This window comes from Mustela lutreola, chromosome 9 (assembly GCF_030435805.1).
Source record: "Mustela lutreola isolate mMusLut2 chromosome 9, mMusLut2.pri, whole genome shotgun sequence".
In the NCBI taxonomy this organism is placed as follows: Eukaryota; Metazoa; Chordata; class Mammalia; order Carnivora; family Mustelidae; genus Mustela; species Mustela lutreola.
The window spans coordinates 25,026,922-25,050,528 of record NC_081298.1 but is presented as its reverse complement, the minus strand read 5'-3'; the positions used below and the strand labels follow the sequence as shown (position 1 = coordinate 25,050,528).

Here is a 23,607-nt window from a genome sequence, read left to right as displayed (position 1 = left end):
CAAACACTTTCAGGGCCAGGCCCCACGTAGCAGCTTCCCCAAGCATCTCCAACTCCCAGACACACTTTGCCATCGACATCCCCACACGTCACATTCCATTACTTTCCTTAGTCATGACTGAGTCTGGATTTGAACCCTCTCTCACCACAAAGATGAGAAAGCCAGTCTCCCCCTTGGTGGCAGCTCCCTTCTGGCTCCCTAGGCTTGTACGAGGATCTGAAGGGAAGGGGCACTTCCAGAAGCCTGGACGATGGGGCAGGGCCTCTAGTTTGGTTCCATCTAGTCCCAGGGCTGGGATCTCTGTCCCACCCCGTGACCAACTGTTAGAGGCCAGTGGCTCCAATGCACGGCCAGATTGGGGCACTTCTCCAAAACAGCCCTGGCCCCCAGGTTCCAGGCACCCATGATCTCTTCCTAGAGGAGAGGCGTCCTGGAGGTTGGTGGGAAAATAACCTGTTTCCTCGCCCACTAGGTCAGGGGGCAAGTCCACACTGGCTCCCACAGCGCCCCACAGGATGGAGCCCTCCGTGGAGTGGGGGGTGGAGGGTCACTTGCTTACTAATACACACTAATACAGGCTCCTTCCCTGCCTCTCTTTCCCCCTCTCCTGGCCTCTCCTGGGATCACTTCTCGGATCCGCCACCTGTAGGCCTTAGTTAACGCAGGGGTCCAGACCGACACTGCCAGCTGCGCCCACTCACAATGGGGACACCAGGACACCCATGTAAGAGGACCTTCGCACACCAAATTTCCCTTCCCCTGGGTAGCCAGTCCCTTCTCTGGGACCTGATTTCAAATCCTACTTCTGCCACAGTGGACCAGCTGTGCGACCTTGAGCAAATCACTTAACCCCTAGAAGACCCAGTGTTCTCCTCTCTAAGATGGAAATTAAAATAAGTAGGTTTTTTTGGGAACCCTTCCTCTGGATCAGGCCCTATGCTGACATCTCTCTGAGTTACCTCCCTGAATCTTCACAAATAACACAAAGACATCGGTGTATTTGTTATTACCACTTTACAGACATGAAAAGTGAGGCTTGGATGAAAAAGCAACTTGCCCATGGTTATACAGTTATTGAGTGACTGTGGGGATTTGAACCCAGGCCTGTCTGGCCACAGAGGCACAGCTCAGAACCATGTATGGAAAGGCCTGGCTCTACCACTCGCCTGCTCTCCACCACACACACACCCAACATACTCCCTTTACTCGCTTAGGTTCTGAGACTGACACATCCTGTATTGGGAGCCTTCTTGGCTCTCTCCCAAGAGCTGAAGGCCCTGCCCCAGGCTCCATGGCTCTGATGTCATTCCTAAGGGAAAGGACCCACCCCCAAACCCACAGAGCCCCCACCCTCTTTCCCCCAGAGGTCTGTTGGCCCTGGACCCAGGGCCTGCCTCTCAGGCCTCAGTGATGAGCCCTATCGGTTTTGGCCAGCAGCTCCTTGCCACCTGATGCCAAGAGGACCCCTTCCTCCACTGAAGAGCTCCTCCGAGCACAAACCCTGGCCCCACCCCGCTGGGCTTCAGAGCTCAGGTTATAAAAGTTGTGCCTTTCTGGAAGGCTGGAGACAGACCAGGGAGACTCCGGGCAATCCTGTGATTGGAGAGGTAAGGACAAGCAGGGCACTTCTCAAACGTTTCCTGAGCACCTACAAGAATGTGGTTTGGTGCACAGGTTCTTAATAGTTCGAATCCAAGCGCCGCCACCTGTGTGACCTTGGGCGATTCGTCTTTCCTCTCTGAGCCTCAGTTTTGTCATCTGTAAATTGGACTTGCAATCCGTAATCCCAGACCATTGCGGTGGGGACTCACTGATGTGATGAAGCTTTACAACATTCTTGGCACACTGCCTGCTCCCTAGAAAGCACTCAAGTGGAAATTGGGGCTGGTCGGGATGCCTTAAAGCAAGAGGGGAGAGCTGGAACATGGTGTGATGTACGCAGGGCAGGAGGGAGGGAGACACCCGACATGGGTGAATTGACTGAGAAAAGTACCAAAATAGGGACCAACTAAACTCTGGTGGGGTGAATCGTGGGTGAATTTCAGTTCACCCTGGAAGCAAAATATGACTGTTTAATGCCACGAGAACCAACTTCCCATCCAAAACTTGCATATGAAAGCGAACAATTGCATTTTTTATTACCCAGCATAATCACTGTTCTGAGCTCCTACGACACCAAGCAACAAAAAACTAGATGCTACTAATTCAAGGCATTGCCAGGATTTTCTCAGGTACTTCAGAGTACACTTGGCCTTTGGGGCCCTCTTGTTCTTGCTCAGTAGCAGCGTTTACCCTCTGAGTAGCTGCCTCATGGGCACAGCATAGGGGTCAGGGGGGCTCCCCGGTGGGCCCTGCTGATGTTGGAGCCGTCTGCATCCCAGCTGGTCTCTGCCTTGAAGTCCCAGAGGCTGCATCTGCTGAGGCACAGCCTTGCCCACCCGGAGGGCCCCCTGCCTGCGGGCTCAGGGTCTTTTTTTTTTTTTTTTTTTAATTTGACAGAGAGAGAAATCACAAGTAAGCAGAGAGGCAGGCAGAGAGAGAGGGAGAAGCAGGCTGCCCGCTGAACAGAGAGCCTGATGCAGGGCTCGATCCCAGGACCCTGAGATCATGACCTGAGCTGAAGGCAGAGGCTTAACCCACTGAGCCACCCAGGTGCCCCTGGGCTCAGGGTCTTAACTATGTCCTTTGGCCACCTGGTCAGGGCTGAAGTTCAGCTGGTGAGAACCTGTACAAACATCCTGGTTGAAATATTGAAATATTTCCCTACTAGCTGGTAAAGAGCGGTGCCTTCAAGCCCCTTCCCCAGTGCCCACCCCAACCAATCTAACACCTGCCCCAGGACCCTCATCCACTGTCCTCCGTCAAGATCAAGAAACGTCCACAGTCCAAAGGGAGTGCTGTATCTGCTGCCATCTCACAGGGTCGCACAGCCGCAGTAACAGCTATGAGCACCCGGCTTGCTAAGCGCTCTGCACCTACTGTGGAATGCATTCCTCACTGCCACCATGTTCATCCCCATTTTACAGATGAGAACACTGAGGCACAGAGAGGTCGAGTAAGCTGCTCAGGGTCACGCGGTCAGGCAGTAACAGAGCCTGGATTTGAAAGCAATCCACACAATGCGGAAGGGCAGTCCAGGAGGAAGAACCCAAAAGCACTAGGGTGAGGTGGTGAGAAGTGCAGGTAGGGTTCAAGGACTAGCAGATCTGGAGCTAGAGGGAACAGCAAGGAGAGAGGAAAGCTGGAGAGAGGTTCTAGGGAAGGCAGAACTAGGAGACCCTAGACAATGGGTCCCTAGTGGGCATATGGAGGTGGCCACTGGGGTTCCCAGCTCTATTCCACAGGTCATGACTGAGAGGATGCTGCTGTTCTGGGGGTCACTGCTATGCTGGGGGCTGCTGCCCCAGGCTCAAGGGAAGGCCCAACATCTGCTCTACCTGCGAATCAGCAAGAATCAGCTGGAAACAGGTAAAATTTAAGCAGCGGGCTTTAGAAGGCAAGATCTCAGGGAAGGGAAGGGGTGGAAGATGGTGCCATCACCCTCCCCAAGGCTTCTCCTCTTCTGGCCTCCCCATCACCAGCAGCAGAATTTGCCTTCCTTCACCTAAACCTGACCTCATCTTTACACTACTCTAATCCCTAATGTGGCTCCCCAGTACCCTCAAGAGACGCTCCAAATTCCTCACCTTGGCATGCAAGGCCCTGTATCCCCGATCTCTTCCACCGCCACCTGGAGTGGAAGAGGCCGGGGATACTCCCCAGTCTCCTTCCCTTCCTGTGATGTTTCTTCCATCTACAAGTCTCTTTCCCTACTTCCCAACGTGGCGAATTCTGACTCATCCTTTAAGGCAAAGCTCTCAAAGTCCCTCCCAGTTTTCCCAGGCAGGAGTCTCCTTCCTCTGAGCTCCCACAGCCCTTTGGTGAAGCCTCATCTATGGCACTGGCCTGATATTTTGTAGTTATCCTCTCTGTCTCTCTCCCTTTTGACCATGAGTTCCTTTGACCGATGCCCACCCACCTCCTACCCCATTCCCTGCAGCCTAACCCCAATGATCTTTCAGTTTAATAAATTCACCAGACTCATTACCACCTCAGGGCCTTTGTACATGCTGTTCCCCCTGCCTCATTTGCTCTCATCCCAGATCTTGCAATAATGGATTCCTCCACTTGACTCAGGTCAGCTCAAATGCCTCCTCCTCAAAGAGGCTTTCCCTGACCACCCTATCAAAGGCAGACCTTCACCCCAGTTATCTTCCAACTCAACTCCATTTCATTTTCTTTGTAGCACTTACTTTCAAAAATTGCCTTGTTCACTTATCGGGATGCTGGGTAGTTGTCTGTCTCTCCCACCAGAATGTACACTCCTCACGGGCAGACTGCACACTGTTCCCATTCCCTGAGCCCAAGAGAGAGTGTACACTTAGTAAATACTTGCTGCTAAATGACCATACAAATTGCTGACTGAGCGGGTGCCAGGGGGCGTTTGTTGAATGACCGAATGAACGGTGAGCCCCACCTTGAGGAGAGGCTCATGTCCTCAGACATTTCAGACCTATTCTCGGAAAACCACATCCTGGACCGCATGGCCAGGATTCCTGTGACAGGGCCCACCAGTGAAGGTGTCACCATCCTGGACCACCTGCCCTTTGTAAAAGAAGGCCTCTCCAAGAAGAGCAGTGGGCTTGACCTGTCCCTGGTCGGGGACCTGCTCTCAGGGAAGAGCCTCCCATTGCTGACGGAGCTGCTCCAGGCTGGCGGGTGAGTCTGCAGAGGCTGACTCTGACCTTTCTTCCTGCTTCAGGCTCGTCCCTTTCCCTGAGCCACAACGTTCTCACGTGTCAAGTGGATCCCTGGGCGGGTGGGAGGCCCGGTGGGGTTCCTGGGAGGTTCTCTGCAGTCTGGAAGGCACTCGGGCAAGTGCATCTTTCTTGTTCTAAATCTCTCCAAGCCACTTAAAATCATCCAAGGAACAAAGCAGAGTCTGGATCGAGGGTCTCAGGCTGGCGCCCCTCCAGACCTCCACACTCAGCCTCCACCTGGGTATTGCAAACTTGCATGGTGCTTTTTAAATATTTTCATTTTAAAAAATTAAAAACGTTTTAATGAATTGCCAATATGTAAAAATCAAAAGGGTTTGAATCAAAATCTAGGCTTTCTGATTGTAGAGTTTGTCAGAAATGCTGTAACAAAGTACCACGCAACAGGAATTCCTGAGGCTCACCCAACAGGGATTCATGGTGTCAGGGTTCTGAAGGCCGGAAGTCCAAGATCAAGGTGTGGGCACGGCTGCCTACACGCCTCTCTCCTGGTTTGGGGCGGTTTGCTGCCCATTCTAGTGGACAGCAGATGAATCACCAGCTTGTATCTCATGTTCAAAAAGTACTCTGGGTTCCTCTCAGCTCGGGGAGATGCTGGGAACCAACGTCACTGAAGGGAGTAGAAGGCTCTTGTCCTCCCCCGGGAATGCTCGGCCAGGCAGATGGTCCCTTAGCAGATGGCGGCAGGATCACCAGTCACCTTGCTTTCTCTGACTTTTGCCCGCCTGCTTCCCTTTTGCAGAATGCATATACTTGAATTCAGGCAGGCTCAAGGGCTCAAGGCACATAGACAGCCCCTCTACAGTATTCTCCCCATTTTGTAGAGGGTGATACTGAGGCCGGAAGAAAGGGAAGGGACTCAGCCCGCTCTTGAAGGCTTGGGCGCTGGAACTACAGTCCCATTGTTCTTCATCTGGGCTGGGGCTCAGAGATGGGGTTGTCCCAAAGCTGTTCCTACTCCTCCTGGGGTCTACCCTTATTCCAGCCAACCCAGACACATGCGATACAGAAATACAATGGCTTTACCAGGCCGTGCCAACACCCCCTGAACCCCTCTTACAGGCTGGTCATAGAAGACGTCAAAGGACCTGAGGTTACCCTGCGTATCCTGAGTGACAGCCTGCTGCAGGTCACTCTGCGAAGCAAACTGTACCTCTCGCTCCAGGAGTGAGTACACGGGGTACTTGGTCGCCCCCCTTCTCGGTGCCTGGCAGGCCCACCCTCGCGGCTATGACACAAGAGGCAGCTGTGCAGGGCCACCAAAGGCCTCCTGCCTCTGTCATGAGAAGGCTCATAATAATCTTTGCCATTGGGGCGTGTTTCAAAGTCATTTTTACTGACGGAGAAACGAGGGCGCAGAGTGGGAGAGGGACCTAGCCAGGACCACACAGTGAGGCATCAGTGTCCTCGGACTGCCCAGGCCAGAGAGCATGTGTCCCGCCTGAGGGACAGGCAGATGCAGTAGCCGGATGTTCTGAAGCGGGCGGCTGCAAGCTCACCTCAGAGCTCCGCACCCCGGGCCTCCGCTCCCGCTCACCAGCCAGGCAACTTGAACAAGGGCCTCTGTTTCCTGGGCCTCGGTTTCCTCATCTACCAAATGGGTATGATCCTCTGCTCTTGGCTGTAGTGAGCGTTCACTGCCGACCCAAGAGCTCAGACCACAGCAGGCAACAGAGGGAGAGCTGCGGGTGGGGTCGGCACGTGAAACAAATCTTCGTAAATGCCCTTCAGGAGTATGTCCACCCCTGGTTTTCTTGTAAAAATGTGGCTTTCTTGGTCTAGCTTCCCTTTTTAATAGATAAGGGAACACAGAGAAATATTTCTCTCTTATCATCACCCTTGTAGTGATGGGCAGTAAAACCACAGCTTGGCCCTTGGCCTGGTGGGACTGGAGCACCATGAGCACCTGTGGCCCAGCTCAAGGTCACCATCAGCCCCATGTGATGGCCCCACTAAGGATGCGGGCTGGTGTTGGCAGCTCTCTCAGGTTTTCCCAGGCATGAGATCCGTATCTTTTTTTTTTTTTTAAGATTTTATTTATTTATTTGACAGACAGAGATCACAAGTAGGCAGAGAGGCAGGCAGAGAGAGAGGAAGGGAAGCAGGCTCCCTGCTGAGCAGAGAGCCCGATGTGGGACTCGATCCCAGGACCCTGAGATTATGACCTAAGCCGAAGGCAGAGGCTTAACCCACTGAGCCACCCAGCCGCCCGAGATTCATATCCGCAGCTGCAGGTCACTAGCCTGAGACTTCCAGCCTCCGCCTGAGGCTGTGGCTTGGAGCCTGCCTGGACACACTGCCCCTACAGGGTACTACGGCTCAGAGTCCTCAAGAACATTCGCATTGGGGTACGGCTGGAACAGACAGGGAACAAGACCAAGGTGATGTTAGAGGAGTGCCACACCCCACCGGGATACCTAAGCATCAAGGTCCTGGAACAGTGAGTACCTGCCCACACCTGTGCTCTCATCGGGCAGGAGCGGGTGCCGGGACTTCCGGCACTGCCCCCGCTGCCCAGCCCTTCACTGGGTCTCACCGCAGGGGCTGCCTCTCCCCAGCCTCGTATTCTGAGTGACCAAGGGCCTCAGGGACAGGGTCATCTCCGAGGCTGCAAGTGGCATACACCATCCATCAGCATTTCCTCTCTCGACATTGAATGTCATGGCTGAGAGTGGGCATCCACCCAGGTCAAGTCTCAGCTTGCCTGCTTCCTAATTCAGGGGCCCTGTACAAGCTGTTTGACTTCTAGAGCCTGTTTCCTCACGAGTAAAATGGAATTGCCTACCAAACTCAGCCAGCATGGCATGGCTGTGGGGAAAAGATAAGCTAATCCACGTGCTGAGACAACCTTAGCACAAAAACCACCTCCTCCAGGAAGCCTTCCATCACTCTCCCTCCTTGAAAACCCCAGAGACCTTTATCAGAGAGGAAATAAAGAGATGGAGGCAGAGAGGGTCTATCAGGAAGAAATAAAGAGGAAGAGGATGTCTTGGAGAGGGAGCAAGAAGGCATGAAGGAGACAAAACAGAAAAGGAAAGGGTAGGGGTGGGGGAGGAGAAGAGAGACACAGGAAGGAAGCAGCCACTCTAGAGTTTCCCTACTACGCAAGCCCAGAAGCCCTGCCCTGGACTCCTGCATCTGGCCTCAGTTTCCCCTTCCATGGTGTCTCAGACTCCACCTGCCCTCCTCCACCACTAGGATGAACCCCTTCCTCGCAAACGCAGCTCTGGAGTTGGTGACAAGCGTCCTGGATGAGGCATTGCCCTTCCTCCTGCAGAAGATAGTATGTTGTTTGTCCTCCTCTGCCTCACGGGGCCGCTCCCACACCCTGGGAGAGGGGTGTGACCCCGAGGGAGAGCACTTCGACCTGACAAGGACCCCGTCATGCCTTCCCTGCAGGTGTGCCCCTTGGCCACAACCCTACTCAACTTACTGCTGGAAGACCTGCTGCATGTCACTCTGCGTACGTAGCTCCTGGCCGAGGAAGCGGTTTATTTTCCATTCTCCTACTGTGTGCCAAGAATGATGCTCTAGGCTCTGAGAATATGACAGGAGACAAAACAAAGCCTACCCACAGGGAGCCTCCTTTCTAGTGGGGACAAGAAAGGGCACTATGCCTTCTGACCTCGGCAAGTCATTTTCCCTGGGAGCCTCAGTCTCCCAATCTGTAAAATGGGACTAATGCTAGACCTCCAGAGCGGACTGCACTGCTGCAATAATACCTAGAACCAGGCACAAAGCTATTGCTCGATAAATGTTTGTTGTCCCAAGAAGCATAGATCTAGCCCACAAGCAACTTCAAGCTAAGCAGAGACGGAGAATAGATTTCTGCCTGCTTCGCTGCCTCCCCACAGCCGCCCACCCTCCCCCAGAGGAAGCTGAGTCCTCGTTTCATTGCAGCCCCAGCCATCTCAGGGCCGGAAGACTTCCAGTACTATGTCACCACCACGGAGTTCACAGACGAGGCCATCCTGATGAATGTCCGGGTAGGCCAGTCCCACTGGCCAGAGCAGACCCCTCTGGGGACATCTGCTGGTCTGGGGGGCGGGGAATGACAGCCAAAAAAGGAAAGTAGGGTTTCTCTGGTTAGGAGACAGAGAAGGAGGGAGAAGGAAGGGGAGAGCTGGCAGGTGCCTGCCCTCAGGAGCCAGTAGGGAGCCCAGAGAGTCCCACCTCAACCCTGGAGAGCAGGAGAGGCCACAGGGCTGAGTGTCCTGTGAGTGGGGATCAGGCTCCAACAAGAGGGCAGTTGGGACAGTTCAGGGGTACAGGATCATGCGTAACGCCCAGCTGGCAGGGACCCTTTAGATGGGGAAACCGAGGCCCAGAAAAGGGATGAGGCTGGCTGCCCAACTCCCTTTCACTGCTCCTTCCCCCTCCCCCATGGAATGGTCAGAGGTGGGTCAGGCAGACAGGAAGGATAGGAGAGGATAGGAAGGAGGCATTGTTAACAAAAGCACAGAGAAGGGAATGGGTCAGATAAGGAAGAAGCGAGGAGCGGGGGCTCGTGAATTCAAAACCCAGCTCCCCCTCTTACCCTGTGTAGGACCTTGAGTAAGTCACTTTACCCCCTCTGGGCTTCTGTTTCCTCATCTGTCAAATGGGGACAGTTACAGTTCCCAACTCACAGCACCCTTGTAAAGTTGAAATGAGATTGTGCACGTGTGTTTAGAACTGCCTAGCACATAGTGAGCCTTTGACATTGGTTACAGCTATAACCAGTTGTTGGCCAGAGAAGCTGTTCCCACTGAGTTTCTCCTTTGTGTTTCTGAAGCTTGTGACACCCTGCGGCCCCAGCCAGAGACCCCGAAGACCTGCCGGCCTGACCCCCCAACCCCTTCCAAAATTAGCCCGAGGCAGCATGGCAGACCTGGCTTTTGGGCTAGAAACCTACAATGACATCCTGTCCTGCCTCTACACCAGCAATGAGATCCGAGTGGACCCCCAGGACTCCAAAGTGAGTGCTTGAGAAAGAGGAATAACATAATTTTATTGCTTTACTTTTCACATGAAGAAACCAAGGCCCAGCTGGCAGAAGTGCCTTTCTGGGTGGACCTAGATAAGTCACTTCTCTCTGGACCTCCAGGGAGAACTGCTATTCAACCTTCAGAACCCAGCATAGAAGTCCCCCACTCTAGGAAGACTTCCTTGAACATCCAGGTGCATTGTTTTTCTCTTCATAACACTTATCCATTCATTCATGCCACAAAAATTTATTGAAAGCCAATATGTGCCAGGCTCTGTGCACCCAGGGTCCCTGCCGTTACAGATCTCAAAATCAAGGGGGAGAAAAGAACCTGAACAAGGAAACAGCCAGATAAATAAAATAATTTAGCTAATTTATAATAAGACCAATGGATCAGCAAGTGACTAGTGGGGATGACAGGGCTGTCCTGGGTGCCACAGTCAGTGAAGACATCTCTGAGGAGGTGGCCTAAGTGGGGGCAAGGAGGCACAGAAGTCTGCAAGAAGAGCAAGTGCCCAGGGTCGATGAGGGGATCACATGAGGGAAAAATCCACAAATGTCACTGCTGCAAAGCCCATAGAAGCTCCTCACCACACCAAGTCTCTTCCCTGAAGTTAGTACCCTGCTGACCTCTCCAGCTCTGTCTCCTTACCCACTACTCTCTAGACACACAGGCTGAGCTGTTACCCACCTCAGGGCCTTTGTACATGCTAGTTGCTCTGCCCAGAACATTATACCTGCCACTGTTGGTCTTCGTGAAAATGTCATCTCCTCAGAGAGCCCTTCCTTGACCACCACATTGAAACACTTAAGATAAGCCTTCCCCCTTTTCCCCTCCACTTCCTCTCTTTCTCTCTGTCCTTCTCCCTTCGAGACACTGATCCCACTGTGTATGTGTATGGATAGAGTTGTATATGCAGTCATGTGTATACACAGACACATGTGTACGTATATTGGGGTTTATTATTTAACTTCGTGTGTTCACTGTAGCTCCCGTTTTAAGGACAGGGACTACGGGTGGTAGAGTATGTCTACAGCACCCAGTGGGTGCCCCATAAACACTCAAATATGAAATCCCAAGATCCGTATCTAGAAGGGATCTAATTTGTTTTTTAAGATTTTATTTATTTATTTGATAGAGAGAGAGCACAAGTAAGCAGAGCAGCAGGCAGAGGGAGAGAGAAAAGCAGGCTCTTCTGCTGAGCAGGGAGCCCAATGTGGGGCTCAATCCCAGGACCCCAAGATCACGACCTGAGCCAAAGGCAGAGGCTTAACCGACTGAGCCACCCAGGCACCCCGGTATCTAAAGATTTGCTCCGTTTTTTTTTTGTTTTTTTTTTTTGTTTTTTTTTTGTTTTTTTATGTAAGGAAACAAAGGCCCAGATAGGGAAAGTGACTTGCCCAAGGTGACCGAGCAGGTGAGATCAGGAATGGAGTCAGGTCTCCCCCTGCTATTCCCTCCTTCCCACACAGATAGGACAGCTCTGGAACAATTGTAAGTGAACACGGTAATTCCATGTCTGCAGAAATTCTTACACCAGTGGGCAAGGGTATTTGTGCAACGGTGCTCTTTTAGGTTTCACTTCCTACCAGGTGAAGAATAAAGTTAACCTAGGTCTCCATTAATAACAAATTGGTGGGGCACCTGGGTGGCTCAGTGGGTTAAAGCCTCTGCCTTCGGCTCAGGTCATGATCCCAGGGTCCTGGGATCGAGCCCCACCTCAGGCTCTCTGCTCAGCAGGGAGCCTGCTTCCCTTCCTCTCTCTGCCTGCCTCTCTGCCTGCTTGTGATCCCAGTCTATCAAATTTAAAAAAAAAAAAAAAAAACTGGTAAAATGAGTCTGGTTATGGTCATATAAGGCAGAACACTATGCAGCTGCTAAAGAATGGGGTTGTTCTATATATACTGACCTTGAGAGAAAAAAATAAGGTGCAGGACTACGTGGTTTGGAAGATCTCAACTGCGCATGCTTCCATGTGTGTAGAAAAGAGTCAGGAGGGGCGCCTGGGTGACTCAGTGGGTTAAAGCTTCTGCCTTTGACTCAGGTCATGATCTCAGGGTCCTGGGATCGAGCCCCGTATCGGGCTCTCTGCTCAGTGGGGAGCCTGCTTCCTCCTCTCTCTCTACCTGCCTCTCTGCCTACTTGTGATCTCTGTCAAATAAATAAATAAATAAAATCTTTTAAAAATTTATTTTAAAAAGATAAGAAAACAGTCAGGATATACACCAAAATGCCAACAGGAGTTACCCCCTGAAAATAGAATTTGGAGGAAAAGGGGAAGAGGTGTTGGGGTAGACCTTGTACTTTTTACTTTATACATTTTTTTACTGTTTTCTATCATGATTGGTGATTTTCAAAAACAGAAGGAGTATGGATAGATGGATAGAAATGTGGTAAAAGCAAAGAGAGGAAATGTTCTTTGAAGAATCTAGGTGATGAATATGCAAATGTTCCTCTAAAATTTTTTCAGCTTTGTTGCCTATGTGGCAATCTTCACAGTGAAATACTGGGGGGGGGGGGGGAGAGATCACTGAAACAATAAAGTGTTAATATTTCCAGATAGATCATGGTGAGAAACCAGGTGAATGGCTCACAGTGACTGACGTGCAGGTCATAGATTCATTTGGAAGCAATTATACCTCACTGAACCCCACAGACACCCCTACCCCCAAAGCTGCTCAGAACAGATTTACAGGATTCTAAATGCCACATTTTTGCCCTTTTTCCAGGCTGCCAAGCTCATTCAACTGTTGCCCCCGGGCAAGCAGGAGCCTGGGCCCCGGGTAGGTGTGTTGCCAGCTTCCTTCCTTCTCCTTCCAGGAGATCCCCACCAGGATCTCAGGGAAGAGTCTGGGATCGGGTCAGGGTTGGGCCCCCAAGCAAGCTCCATTTGGCCAGAGTTCCCTACTGTGGACTCTGAAATTCTAAGGTGCCATAAGGGTTAGAGGCATTGACTCAAGTAGGCACTTAGCTCATCGGCCCGGCCAGGTGGCTGGCACCATGACTCCCCTAGGGCGTACCTACTGAGGCAGACAGAGGTGCGCATGCGAGCAACAGTGAGCAGTGACTGTGTCCCAGGCCCCTTCACCTACAGCCACCTAAGCCCCAGACACCCCGCGCTTTATCCCATCTTCGTACGTCAGCAAACAGCAAACAGGCACAGCAAGGTGGCTTCAGTTTCCCAAGCTCATATTGCTGAGCAAGCGGCAGAACCAGGATTTGAAGTCAGTCCTGGACTCCACAATCCATGCTCAGTGTCCTCTCTCCAAAAGCTGTTAGAATATGAAACCACAATCCCAAAAGATAACCATAGCATCGCGAACTGCCGGGCTCCGTGCTAAGCACTCTCCACGACTGAATTCATCTAATCTCCACAACAACCTTATAGAAGAGGCACGATTGTCCTTATTTGACAAGTATGAGAACAGAGAGTTGAAGAAACTTGTCTCAGGCCACACAGCCTACAAGTGGTGGAGCGGGGGGTCTGGCCCCAACAATCTATGTTCTTACCTGCTACGCGTGCCCAAGCAAAGGAAGATGCCATCTCACTTAAAGGGAGCGCAGGAAGGTTGAACTGAACTCCCCCAAGGTCATGTAGCAAGTTACAGCAGAGCTAGAATACAAATTCGGAGACCCCGGCTCCAAAGACAATCCTGTTCCCATTCCTCCAAGCTGGGAATTAAGGAACTCCATCCTCTCTCCCTGTCTGCCCCCTTTCCGTTTTAACTTCATTCAGACTTCTAAGCGGTCCAGATCAAGTGTGAAAGTGACCCTCAGCGCCCCCAACCCTCCCACTGTCCACATTGATGGTCACGCCGCCACCGTCACTCAGCCGGGCTCGCTGGTGCTGCTAGGACCCGGCAACACCTCCTCTGTCTCCATTTCCTGGGTGAGTAAACCTCGAAATTCTTTGTTCCTGGGGGGTCTGGGTCCACATGGGGGCCCCTCGAGGGTCAGCTGACTGAGGCAGCAGCTGCCTTCATGCCAGGTCTTCTGCTCGTATTCCATCGGTCCGCACCCAAACAGCTGTGCCTGTCTCCAGCACATTAACGTGCTTGAGTCCCGATGCCCCTGAGTGCAGCTCCCTGCGCCCCCCACGGACCTCCTTGGCAACTAAAGGGTTTTCCCCCCCACCCTCTTGCTGCAAGGCCCAGGGCCTCGCAGAGAGCTGTCAAGTCTTCTGACTTCTTCCCTGGACGGGGCTCCATCAGAAGCCCTCGTCCCCAAAGCCAGGAGAGAGATCAGAGAAACAGTTCAAGAGGGACTCAGCATGCCTGTGTTCTCTACTCTATTCCTGGGGAAATACAGCTTTCCCCGAAGTCTCTACTTCTCCATTCTAAGCCCCTTAGGATCCCTACTTCCCAGTCCACAGACCTTACAATTGGGAAGTTCCCTCAGATACGAGGGCCTGGGGGGGTGGCTCCGCCACAGGAGAGCCCCACAGCACCCGATGTTCACAGGACCTTGGGGTCTGCCACGGGAGTTGGCATGACTCTGTGGTCAAGAGACTGGTCATCTCGGGGGTGCCTGGCTGGCTCAGTGGGAAGAGCATGTGACTCTTATCTCGGGGTTGTGAGTTCAAGCCCCTTGCTGGGTGTAGAGATTACTTAAATAAATAAATAAAAACCTAAAAATAAAGAAGAAGAAGAAGAAAAGAAAAGAAATTGGTCGTCTCTAATCAGCAGTGGGAAGTCCTATTTCTAGTCTATGAGGTGACCATGGGAATCACAGAGGCCCATAAACAACCCCCTCAAAACCAAGGCGCCCTCCGGCTTCCAGCAACAGTGATTCTACAGCTAAGTGCATCATTGCAAAAGATTTTCTTTCTACTGGGCTGAGCCTCCTACCCAGCACCAGCCTGCTCTGTCCTGGAGCTCCCAGCATCACCAGTGCCCTCTCCCATGGCCACACCCACACAGGCACGGTCTGGACACACAGGACGAGCCGATGGCGCGGCGGGGAGAGCACCACGTGACAGGGGCCAGCCCTCTCACAAGCATTCATTGGAGGTCAGGGTGAAGGGAATCCCTCTCACTGGAACATAAACTCCTCTCCTGTTCTCACCTGATTTCAACTCCCATAGAATCTCCTTTCGAAAGCCGTGTTGTCTTCGAGAAATCAGGAGTTAAAACTCCAGTTCACTCCGAACAGGTAATGTTGTTTGGTTTTGGATGTTCAGAAGAAATAAGAAGCGCTCTCGGTAGGGGAGTGGTGCGGGGGTTGGTCAGGGGTACATTCCCACAGAGCAGTGCACACAAGGTCGGCGGGGAGAGGAGGTGCCATGACCGAGGATCACTGAGCACGGCACCTCCAAGCAGCTGCCATGACCTGAAAGGGTGATCTCTTTTCTCTGCTAGCACCACAGTCACCCTGGGCCCTTACCCTGCCGGCCTTGCAAAGCAGGTGAGTCTCCCCTTACCTCTGGCCTCTCCGCGGTCCTGAAGGCCCCATCAGCAGGCCCGGAAAAAGGCCCTGAGTCACCGATGTAGGCAGTTGAAAGCCTCACTCACTTTCTATCATTGATCTCATCTTGCCCTGCTGTCCCCATACTCCGTGGGGTCAGGGGAGCCCCCAGAACTTAAACTTGTTCACTCCGCTCTTTCATACACTTAACAAACAACTACGGAGCAAACACCATGTGCCCAGGCTCGTCTTAGATACTGGGGATATGTCAGTGAACAAAACAAGGGACCCTTGTGGCACCCACACTCCAGCAGGGTGAGGTCAGATCATGGACAATAAGCCCCGTCAGGTGAACTATACATTGTATGGAAGCAGGTGCTGATGCTCTGAAAAAGTAGGAGGGATGGGGGATCGGGACGGCGGGTGCGGGTAATACTAAAAAGGAACGGCCTCACTGAGAAGGTAAGTGTTCGAGCAAAGACTGGGGGAGGTGACAGTGGGGGCATCGGGAAGAGGGAACCCAAGGCCCGAAGGCAAAGGTGTGCCTGATGGTTCAGGGGAACAGGAGGGGGCCAGGGTGGTTGGATCCGAGGGATTGAGGAGAGGTCAGAGGGTGGGCAGGACCTACTAGTGGGGTCCTGGTTCTTCTTGAGTGCAAAGAAAGTTGATGGAGGGTTCCGAGCATAGAAGGAGCCGATTGGAGGGGGCTGGCGTGGAGGCAGGGAGGCCATCGAGCAGGCTGGTGGGACAACACAGAGGCCTGATGGGGTTTGGACAAGATGGTGGCAGGTGGCAGTGGGAAGAGTGGCCACACTTGTTCTTGAGTCCACAGGTGGGACACAGGGTCTCTTCTCTCAGGGTTGGTTCTTGCTCCAACACTGAAAGCTTTTCACTGCCTCTGCCTGTCTGAGGGAGGCCCCCTAAAGTAACTCCCCCTTTTCCCCACCCTGGAAACCTTTCTCCACCCTCCGCTTGCACAGGACTGTGAACTCACATTCTAGCCCTTAATGGGGCAAGACTGCAAGATGGAAAAAAACAACAAAATGAAAGGGCTGAACAAGAACATGTACTGGGAAACACTTGAAAATGATCGGCCCTACTATATAAAATTATCAGCCCTGCTCTATCAGACCTTGCTCTGGCCTTACTTGCTTGCTTAGGATCCCAGACCTGAAAAGTCCTAAAGATTATCTTCCCAGATCAGGGATCCCTTCTGTGACATCATCAGAGGGCAGTCATCCATACCAGGGCTGCTGGGTATGGTTGCACTGGTCGTGCACTGTACAAGACACCCACACCATAGATAATACAGGTACAAATGTGTTTATAAAAGTCTCCCAAATGTCTTAAAGAAAGGGAATCTTTTCAATCTGTCCAAATGAGTTGGGGCAGCCCTGATCAATCTCTTGAACTTCTTAAACATCCCAGGTAACAGGAGGCTTACTATCTCAATGAGAAAATTACTGTCCCATTATCAGACAGGTCTCAGCATTAGAGAGCTCCTCCTTGGACTGACCCAGAGTTGGTCCCTGTGAAGCTCTGGTCCTGCGGTTTCCTCTGGCCCAAACTATTTGCTCTCCCCTGGAGTATCCCACAGAGTTATGAAGATGGTCCCTGTGACCAGGGTGAGGGTAACTCTTTTTCAGGCCCGTTAACTTTCCCCAGGCCTTTCACTATTTGGTCATCTGGTTCCAAAGCCCTTTGAAAAAGTAGTCCTGGGGACTACTGATCTCCTGTGGGCACCTGTACAGTGGAGACACCTGATTCCCGTAGTCAGAATCTGCTAACCCAGCCGAAGTGACCTTCCTGTTCCTTTTTCATCTGTTATAGGAAAAACGTATGGAGGCCCTTCTCTTAGAGCTTCTGAACAGGCTATTCTTGCCCCATCACAATGGTGAGCCCCTGTGTTTCTCCTCGTGCCCATAGACCAGAAGTTGGGAGCATCAACTGTGTCCAAAGCTCTGCAGGGACAGCTGGCTTCCGCCTGGTCCCCCAGAGTCGGTTAAGAATGGCCTCCGGGCAAGGCAGATGGAGGCAGGGGAGAGATGGAAGTTTGGGATGTGGCAGATGGGAGGGTGGGAAGGGGCCCTGGGTGCCCTCCTGTTCTTTGCCCAGGCAGCTGGTGTGGGCAGGATCTCAGAAGTGGGATGAGTGACCAGGAAGGGCTTCTTAGGGGGGTGGGGCTAGCATCGTGGCACGTGAGAACCAGAGGGGTCCTTCGAGACGGTGGAGCCCACTGCCCAGAGCTCCAGGCTTGCAGGGTCCAGGGAGATACCACTCACAAAGGAAGCTACCTGGGCAGGGCCAATGGCAAATGGGCCGTGCCCTGGGTGGGTGGCTGACACAAAGCTCAGTCAAAAGCTGGCAGCAGGAGGGATCTTTTGTATTTTGAGAGATGCTGCAAACCTGGATTTTTTGAGACATGACACCTAAGTTTAGGTCTCAGCAACAAAATCAAGCTTTTCCAAAACAGCACTCAGTCTGGGCTCCCTCAGAAGCAGACCCTGAGATAACAGAGTGCAGGCAGACTTTGGGGGAGGTGACCCCAGGAAGTGGGAGGAGTGTGGAAAGTGGGTTCTAGGGGAGTGTGGAGCCCAGCCCGGCTCCTCTGCAGCACAGAACCCACTGCCCTCCCTCCCCCGACACCGCCCACTTACTCACATGATTCTTTGGTCAGCCCCTCTGTCCTTAAAGGAATGGTAAGCTGCCTGAGGGCAGGGACCCCGTGTTTGCTTTCCATTGTGTCCCCCACACCCTGTCCAGTACCTCCCACCCAGGACACACTTAGGAAGCACACGCAGGAAGTCTGGCAGAGCTGAGCCCAGCATCAGGCTCTCTGCTTCCCCTACAGGGCACCCCTCTGTGCTCCACCTTGAGGGCTTCTGTTAGGATGGCAGATGAGGCTAGAGGAGCAGGCAGGAGCTCAAATGCTGGTCAGGGTGAAGGGTTTGGCATAATTCCATGGCCCACGTGGCCAGGGAATGTTCTGGGCATAAAGTAAGTAAATCTGTGTTCAAGAAGGGGGACAAATTGGAAGTGGGGAAGAGTGGTAATGGAAGGTCTAGCGAGGCAGCCAGCGAGTTCAGGTGGGCAAGGATGCCACCTGACCTGGCCAGTGACTTCCACAGGCAGCTCATTCAGTAAGTGTATCTTAAATCCCGGACCACATAGAGCTATGGCGAGGAACAAGAGATGACCCAGGAGCTAGGTCTCGTTCAAGAAGCCTAGATAGTCTTGCAGGGTCTGAACACCTAGGTCAGGGGGTGCCTTTCACACTGGGGTCCTGTCCATAGCTCCCCAATAAGGGAAAAAGGAGCAGGGCCAAAGCCACTAGGGAAATACAGGAGGACTGCCTGTAAGAAGCAGCCAAAGAGTAAGAAAACTGGGAGGAGAGAGATTCACAGAAGCCTGTGCTGCAGTCAGCGTCATCTGGTCCCAACACGGAGAGAGGATTGCAATGAGGAGGGGTCCAGAGGCTGGGAGCTGGGAGGCTGGCGACAGGGCCTCTGCAGATCAGAGGCCAGATGGGAGACCAGAGGCACATGTCCCTCTACCTCCGTCCTGCCCCTCACCTAACTGGGCCAGGATGCACAGGGGTATGAGACCCTCCCTTGAGCCCGGAATGATGGTAGGAGCCAGGACAAGATACGCACTGGTCAGCGCCAAGGTCGGGGCAGGAGCGGCCCATGTCAGGCCCTCAAAGTCAAATCTCAGAAACTCAGTTTGCCCAAAACTGAGTTTTGGGCAAATGATTAATTCTTCGAAATTCAGTTTACTAAATGACCAATTCTCCAAGTTTACCACTTACCAACTTAACAAAAACTTACTCCAAGGACTACCTTTCATGTATTTGGTAAATGAGTATATTCATGAATATTTTCCTGGATACATTTTAATGGATATTTTCTTATTATATAACCAAATTCCTAGTGTTTTAAGGTTGATTTTTCAGTTTATAGTGACTGTGTCTAAACTTTTTTTCTGAGATGTTTTCTGTCTCCGTTAACATTCTAAAATTTCTAGGAGCATAAACATTGTTTCAGAAGTTTTATGCAATTAAATGAGGAGAATGAAATTCATTAATAGCTTCCCAAGATGCCTTCAACAAACTGAACATTCCTTAAAATGATGCTAAGAAGAATATCTTCATAAGAATGTGTTCATGGTTACTGAATATATTCAAGAAGAAATTCCCTCAAGATAGGTTTTTAATAAATGGGTAGTGTAGCTGTTTAGAGACCTGGTTTTCTGGAGTGGGGTTGCCTGATAGGGGACACTGTGCCCTGGGGAAGGGGAAGAGAAAGGGATCATGCCAAGTCCTTTCCCTGTTCTGGACAGTGCAGCAGACAGGGGTCGGCTGGCGTGGCCCTCCCCTGTGCTCACCAGGGCACTGAGCTTCCCTCCCCACACCTTTCACAGAGCTGCTCAGAGAACAAAACCTCCCGCTGCCCAACGTCAAGGGCCTCTCCTTTGACCAGGCCCAAGTGGAGACCTCCGAGGTAAATGCCAAGAAAAAGAGTGTCCTGAGACCCGCCGGGGAGGTCAGAGCTAGAAGGGTCTTGGGGTCCTGCAGGTGCCTTGTCCCCATCCTGCGAGGGCAGAAGCTGAGGCTCGGGCCAAGGAGAGCCTCATGCCTATGTGGCAAGCCCTTTACCTCCCTCGTCTTACCATCTCATAGGCATCCTGGATGTGAAACCCCATTTATAGATGAGCAAACTGAGGCTCCACGGGGCTCCATGAATCCCTCAGGGATCCAGGCCCCAGGCTCACGGACAGCTTCAGACCCGCACACAGGTCGTCTTCACAATGAGCTGCATGAAGTTGATGTTATTATTTCACCCAGTTTACAAAAGAGGGAACTAAGGCACAGAGAGGCAGAGACACTTGCCCAGGACAACAGAGCCAGGGTTCCAACTGGGGTTTATCCAACTTCAAAGCCTTTTACCCTTAGCCAGGTCCACCCACTTCCCTAGAATTCAGGTGTCCTGACCACCAAAACAGGGCTGTTGCATCTGGCCCCTGCTTTCTGTGAACGGCCAGAGGAACCAGGCCGGCACTAGGCTGGCTAATTGCCCAGGAGAAAGATGAGGCCCAAGAGCAGAGGGCCAAGGTAACCAGCAGAGGAAACACAGAGTGGCTGCCGAGGGAAAGCGCCAGCTCTGAATCTGCCCCTAGAGTCACCCCACCTCCTTGGCCTTCATCCCACCCCTCTGTGCGGTGAATCTAAGAGACAGATGGGGTTGGTGGGAAGGGGCAGAGCTCAGAGATGCCCTTCATTTCCCCCTTCCCCAGATTCCCACTCTTAAACAGCAGTGCTGAAAGGGCTCTGGGGGCAGGGCAGAGAGAGAATCAGACAGAACCTTCCATCTGGGTGACATCGGGCAAACCACCACCCCTCCCCCGGCCTGTTGTCCCTGTCTATAAAATCAAGATACAAAGACATAAGGTGGAGGAAAGGGTTCCCCCTCAGAAGCACAAGGAACTGCTAGGACCACTGATTTCACCCCACCCGACTCTGATCCACCATCCCAGACATAAGGTTTGAGTTTTAGGACCCTCTGCTCATGCCCCAGTTCTGGACCCAGGATGCCTGGTTCCCAGTCCTGACATTTGGGAGACACTAGAAATCTGGCTTCAGGAACCAGAAGTTAGGGTGCAGGAGGCGGGAGGAGGCAGCAGCAGTTTGTCTCATAAAATCCCAGCTCCTGGCCTGTGCTACTCACCACCTACCCACCCCCCACCCGCCCCACCCCCACCATCCTCAGACCCCTCCCCCAGATCCCTCCTCTGGAACCCACCCTGACCTTGACCCTGACCCTGGCAGGGAGGGGTCATCCCAGGATGACCCTAGGTTGGGGCTGGAAGAGCTACTACAGGTAATACAGGGGCTGGAGCTATCCAGGAATGATGCCACAGCTCCTGGCAAGGTGGGCCAGGAATGGCATTGTTCTGAATGCCAAAAAGTGCAAAGTCAGGACACAGCTCCTCAGCTCTCTCATAATCTGACCTATAGAGGCAATAGCTCGTAGGCTCACCCACTGATTCATTTCTAGGCTGCCTCGCACTGTTGTGGCAGTTACATATTACAGAACTCTAAGATGCACCACTCATACTGTGGTACACAAACCACATCACCTGGAGTTGGGCAGTGCACTATCTGCACAACCTTATATGGCTGCTCTGATCACTCCCTCATTCATTCACTGTCACTAATTTATTTATTCTATTAATACATATCACTGATTGCACTATGCCTGGCCATGTGCTAAGTAATGCTGGGAGTTAGATCCAGTCTCTGAAACCCTCAAGAGCTCCCCCTTTGGTGGAAAAACAGGTAGAGGAGCAGATGGATTCCAACAGCATAGTCTGGGCATTGTGGGTGGGAGCAGGTGGAAGGCTCTAGCTGGATGAGAGACCTACCTCAGGGTAACCCTTGCAGGACAAACCCCAACGCATCAGAGGGCGTATTTAGGTATTTAGGTATTTAGGAAGAGCTCCAAGGACTGACCTGTTCCTTCCTTCACAAACATTCCCAAGACCCTTCCTCCCCTCCCATCTATCCCCTGTCCAGTCTGCCCCTGACTCTGCCGTCTTGCCAACAGGGGAAGTTGTAATCTTAGGACATTTACAACCCCTCTCAAGATGTCTTGAGCCACCTCAGGGAGAGCTGGTTTAATGGGCAGTGAGGACAGATAGAGCATGTCTACCTGCTTCTATCCACAGGGTTATGTGCTACTGACTATTCCAGAGGAATAGCCGGTTCTCACTGAAGGCCTGTCCCTCCCCTCAGCCACTCATGCTCTGGATCCTTGAGAGGCTGAGGATGGCTACAGTCACAATGGAAAATCTCAGTCGCAATAAAGATGATTTTTGCTGGCGAAGGAGTCTGGTTCTGAGTGTGCTAAGGGATTCTGGGAGGTGGTGAGGCTACCCTGAAGTGCTCCTGTGTTCCCCTGGCCCCTGAGAGAGATATTCTGAATTCTGTCTTCAGTGTCTCAGGGAAAGGAGGCTCCTCGGAAAACAGAGGAAGAACCTGACCTTCAAGAGCCCATGGCCTAAGAAGCAGGAAAGGTTCCTGCTCAAGAGGAAGGAAGAGGAGGGGGTGCTTCGGGAGCCCAGAGATATGTGGGAGGGCCCAAGCGCAGAGGAAAGGGGTTATGGGAAACTGCCAGACCCCTAAGGGTGGATCCAGGTCCAGGTGGAGGATTATGATACGGCCACACCACAGAGGTGTGACAGGCAGGACAGTGACCGTCATGTGCCCAAGAGCAGTGCCATCAAGGGAGAGAGTGAGAAGTCCCCCTCCCCACCCACATCCAGCCCCATGTGGCCCCGGCAGGGCAGGGCAGTGAGCAGAGAAAACCCGGCTCCGAGAGAGCTACACATTCAGAAATGTCAGTAGCTCCATGGCTGCCAAAGGCGGTAAAGCAGGTAGATGCCCCCTCTCACACCTGGGCATCTGCCAAAGTCCACAGCGAGTTAGGCCTGGCCCCAGAAAAAGGCAGATGAAAGGAAACTTTGGTTTGTGATAAAATCCCCATCACGGGCAGGATGGAGGCTCATAATAGTCTCTGTTTCAGGAGTGAAGAGGGGTCAGCAGCCGGTAACCCCAGCTCATCTCTGGAAACTGGTGGGCCTGTGGGGAGGCCCTCCCGGTGGCTGGTTCTTCACCCACCGTCCGCAGCAGGTGGTGCCCCGCATGGATATGGTGCAAGGGTCTGGCCTGCAGTCAGAGGCTGCAGCCCGGAGCAAACACTGCTGTGGGTTCTCTGCTTGATCCCCCGACCTGTTCTACAAATATGAACCAGGAGCCTGGTCATGAAGGAAATAAGTCCCCTACAAGCAGCCCGCAGAGAAGTCCCTGGGCGAGAGGAGGGGGCTACCCTGCACTTCGGCCTTGCCGTCTCCCAGCCCTTGGTGCGTCTGTGATACACTAAGATCGGGTGAAGAGCTGAATCCTAAACCCAGAATTTTCCCACTAGGGGACTAGTGCTGAGCACACGGCCTGGTGCATGGTAGCTCCATTGTAAGCACAAAACAATGGAATGAAGACAACCTCAGGACCTTGAAGAAAGCAGGGATGGCCCTGGCCTGCTCCTCAGCAGGAGTGAGCTATCCAGCCATGAGAGGGCCTGCCTATCAAGGAAACCCCTCCATTTCCCCCCCTGTGGGACAATTTATTGACAAGTGCATCTCACTTTACAGTCTAGGCATGGATACCTGCACAGATAGTGCAGGCACGGCACTGACATGTCCATCAGATTCTACAGTAACACTGAGTGGAACGTGAGGGGCTGTGCAATGACCTCCATCTGCCCAGGCAGGGTTGCCCACACCCCTTCTGGTGCCGGAAGTCAGGACACGCACTCCAAAGACCACTGTCCTCCTCCCTCTACCCCAGATGGCCTCTCCCTGCCCCC

At 52.6% G+C, this 23,607-nt stretch overlaps 1 protein-coding gene across 1 annotated transcript; it reads left to right on the top strand.

Moving 5' to 3' along the window:
* The first annotated feature begins 3,359 nt into the window (after positions 1–3,359).
* On the top strand, positions 3,360–21,943 carry LOC131840357 (uncharacterized). The gene is made up of 15 exons (XM_059188192.1): positions 3,360–3,468; positions 4,542–4,758; positions 5,880–5,984; positions 7,126–7,257; positions 8,016–8,100; positions 8,217–8,280; positions 8,718–8,803; positions 9,592–9,774; positions 12,514–12,567; positions 13,521–13,673; positions 14,868–14,935; positions 15,142–15,187; positions 17,018–17,081; positions 19,607–19,686; positions 21,911–21,943. The coding sequence occupies exons 1-15, from the start codon at positions 3,360–3,362 to the stop codon at positions 21,941–21,943; spliced, it is 1,479 nt and encodes a 492-aa protein (XP_059044175.1).
* Positions 21,944–23,607: the final 1,664 nt, after the last annotated feature.

Bases quoted from the DNA above. Each gene is read 5' to 3' on its own strand.
- LOC131840357 (XM_059188192.1), top strand. From the start codon at position 3,360: ATGCTGCTGTTCTGGGGGTCACTGCTATGCTGGGGGCTGCTGCCCCAG. The intron at 8,281-8,717 runs GTACGTAGCTCC...GTTTCATTGCAG, and splicing joins CCTGCTGCATGTCACTCTGC to CCCCAGCCATCTCAGGGCCG. The intron at 14,936-15,141 runs GTAATGTTGTTT...TTTCTCTGCTAG, and splicing joins CTCCAGTTCACTCCGAACAG to CACCACAGTCACCCTGGGCC.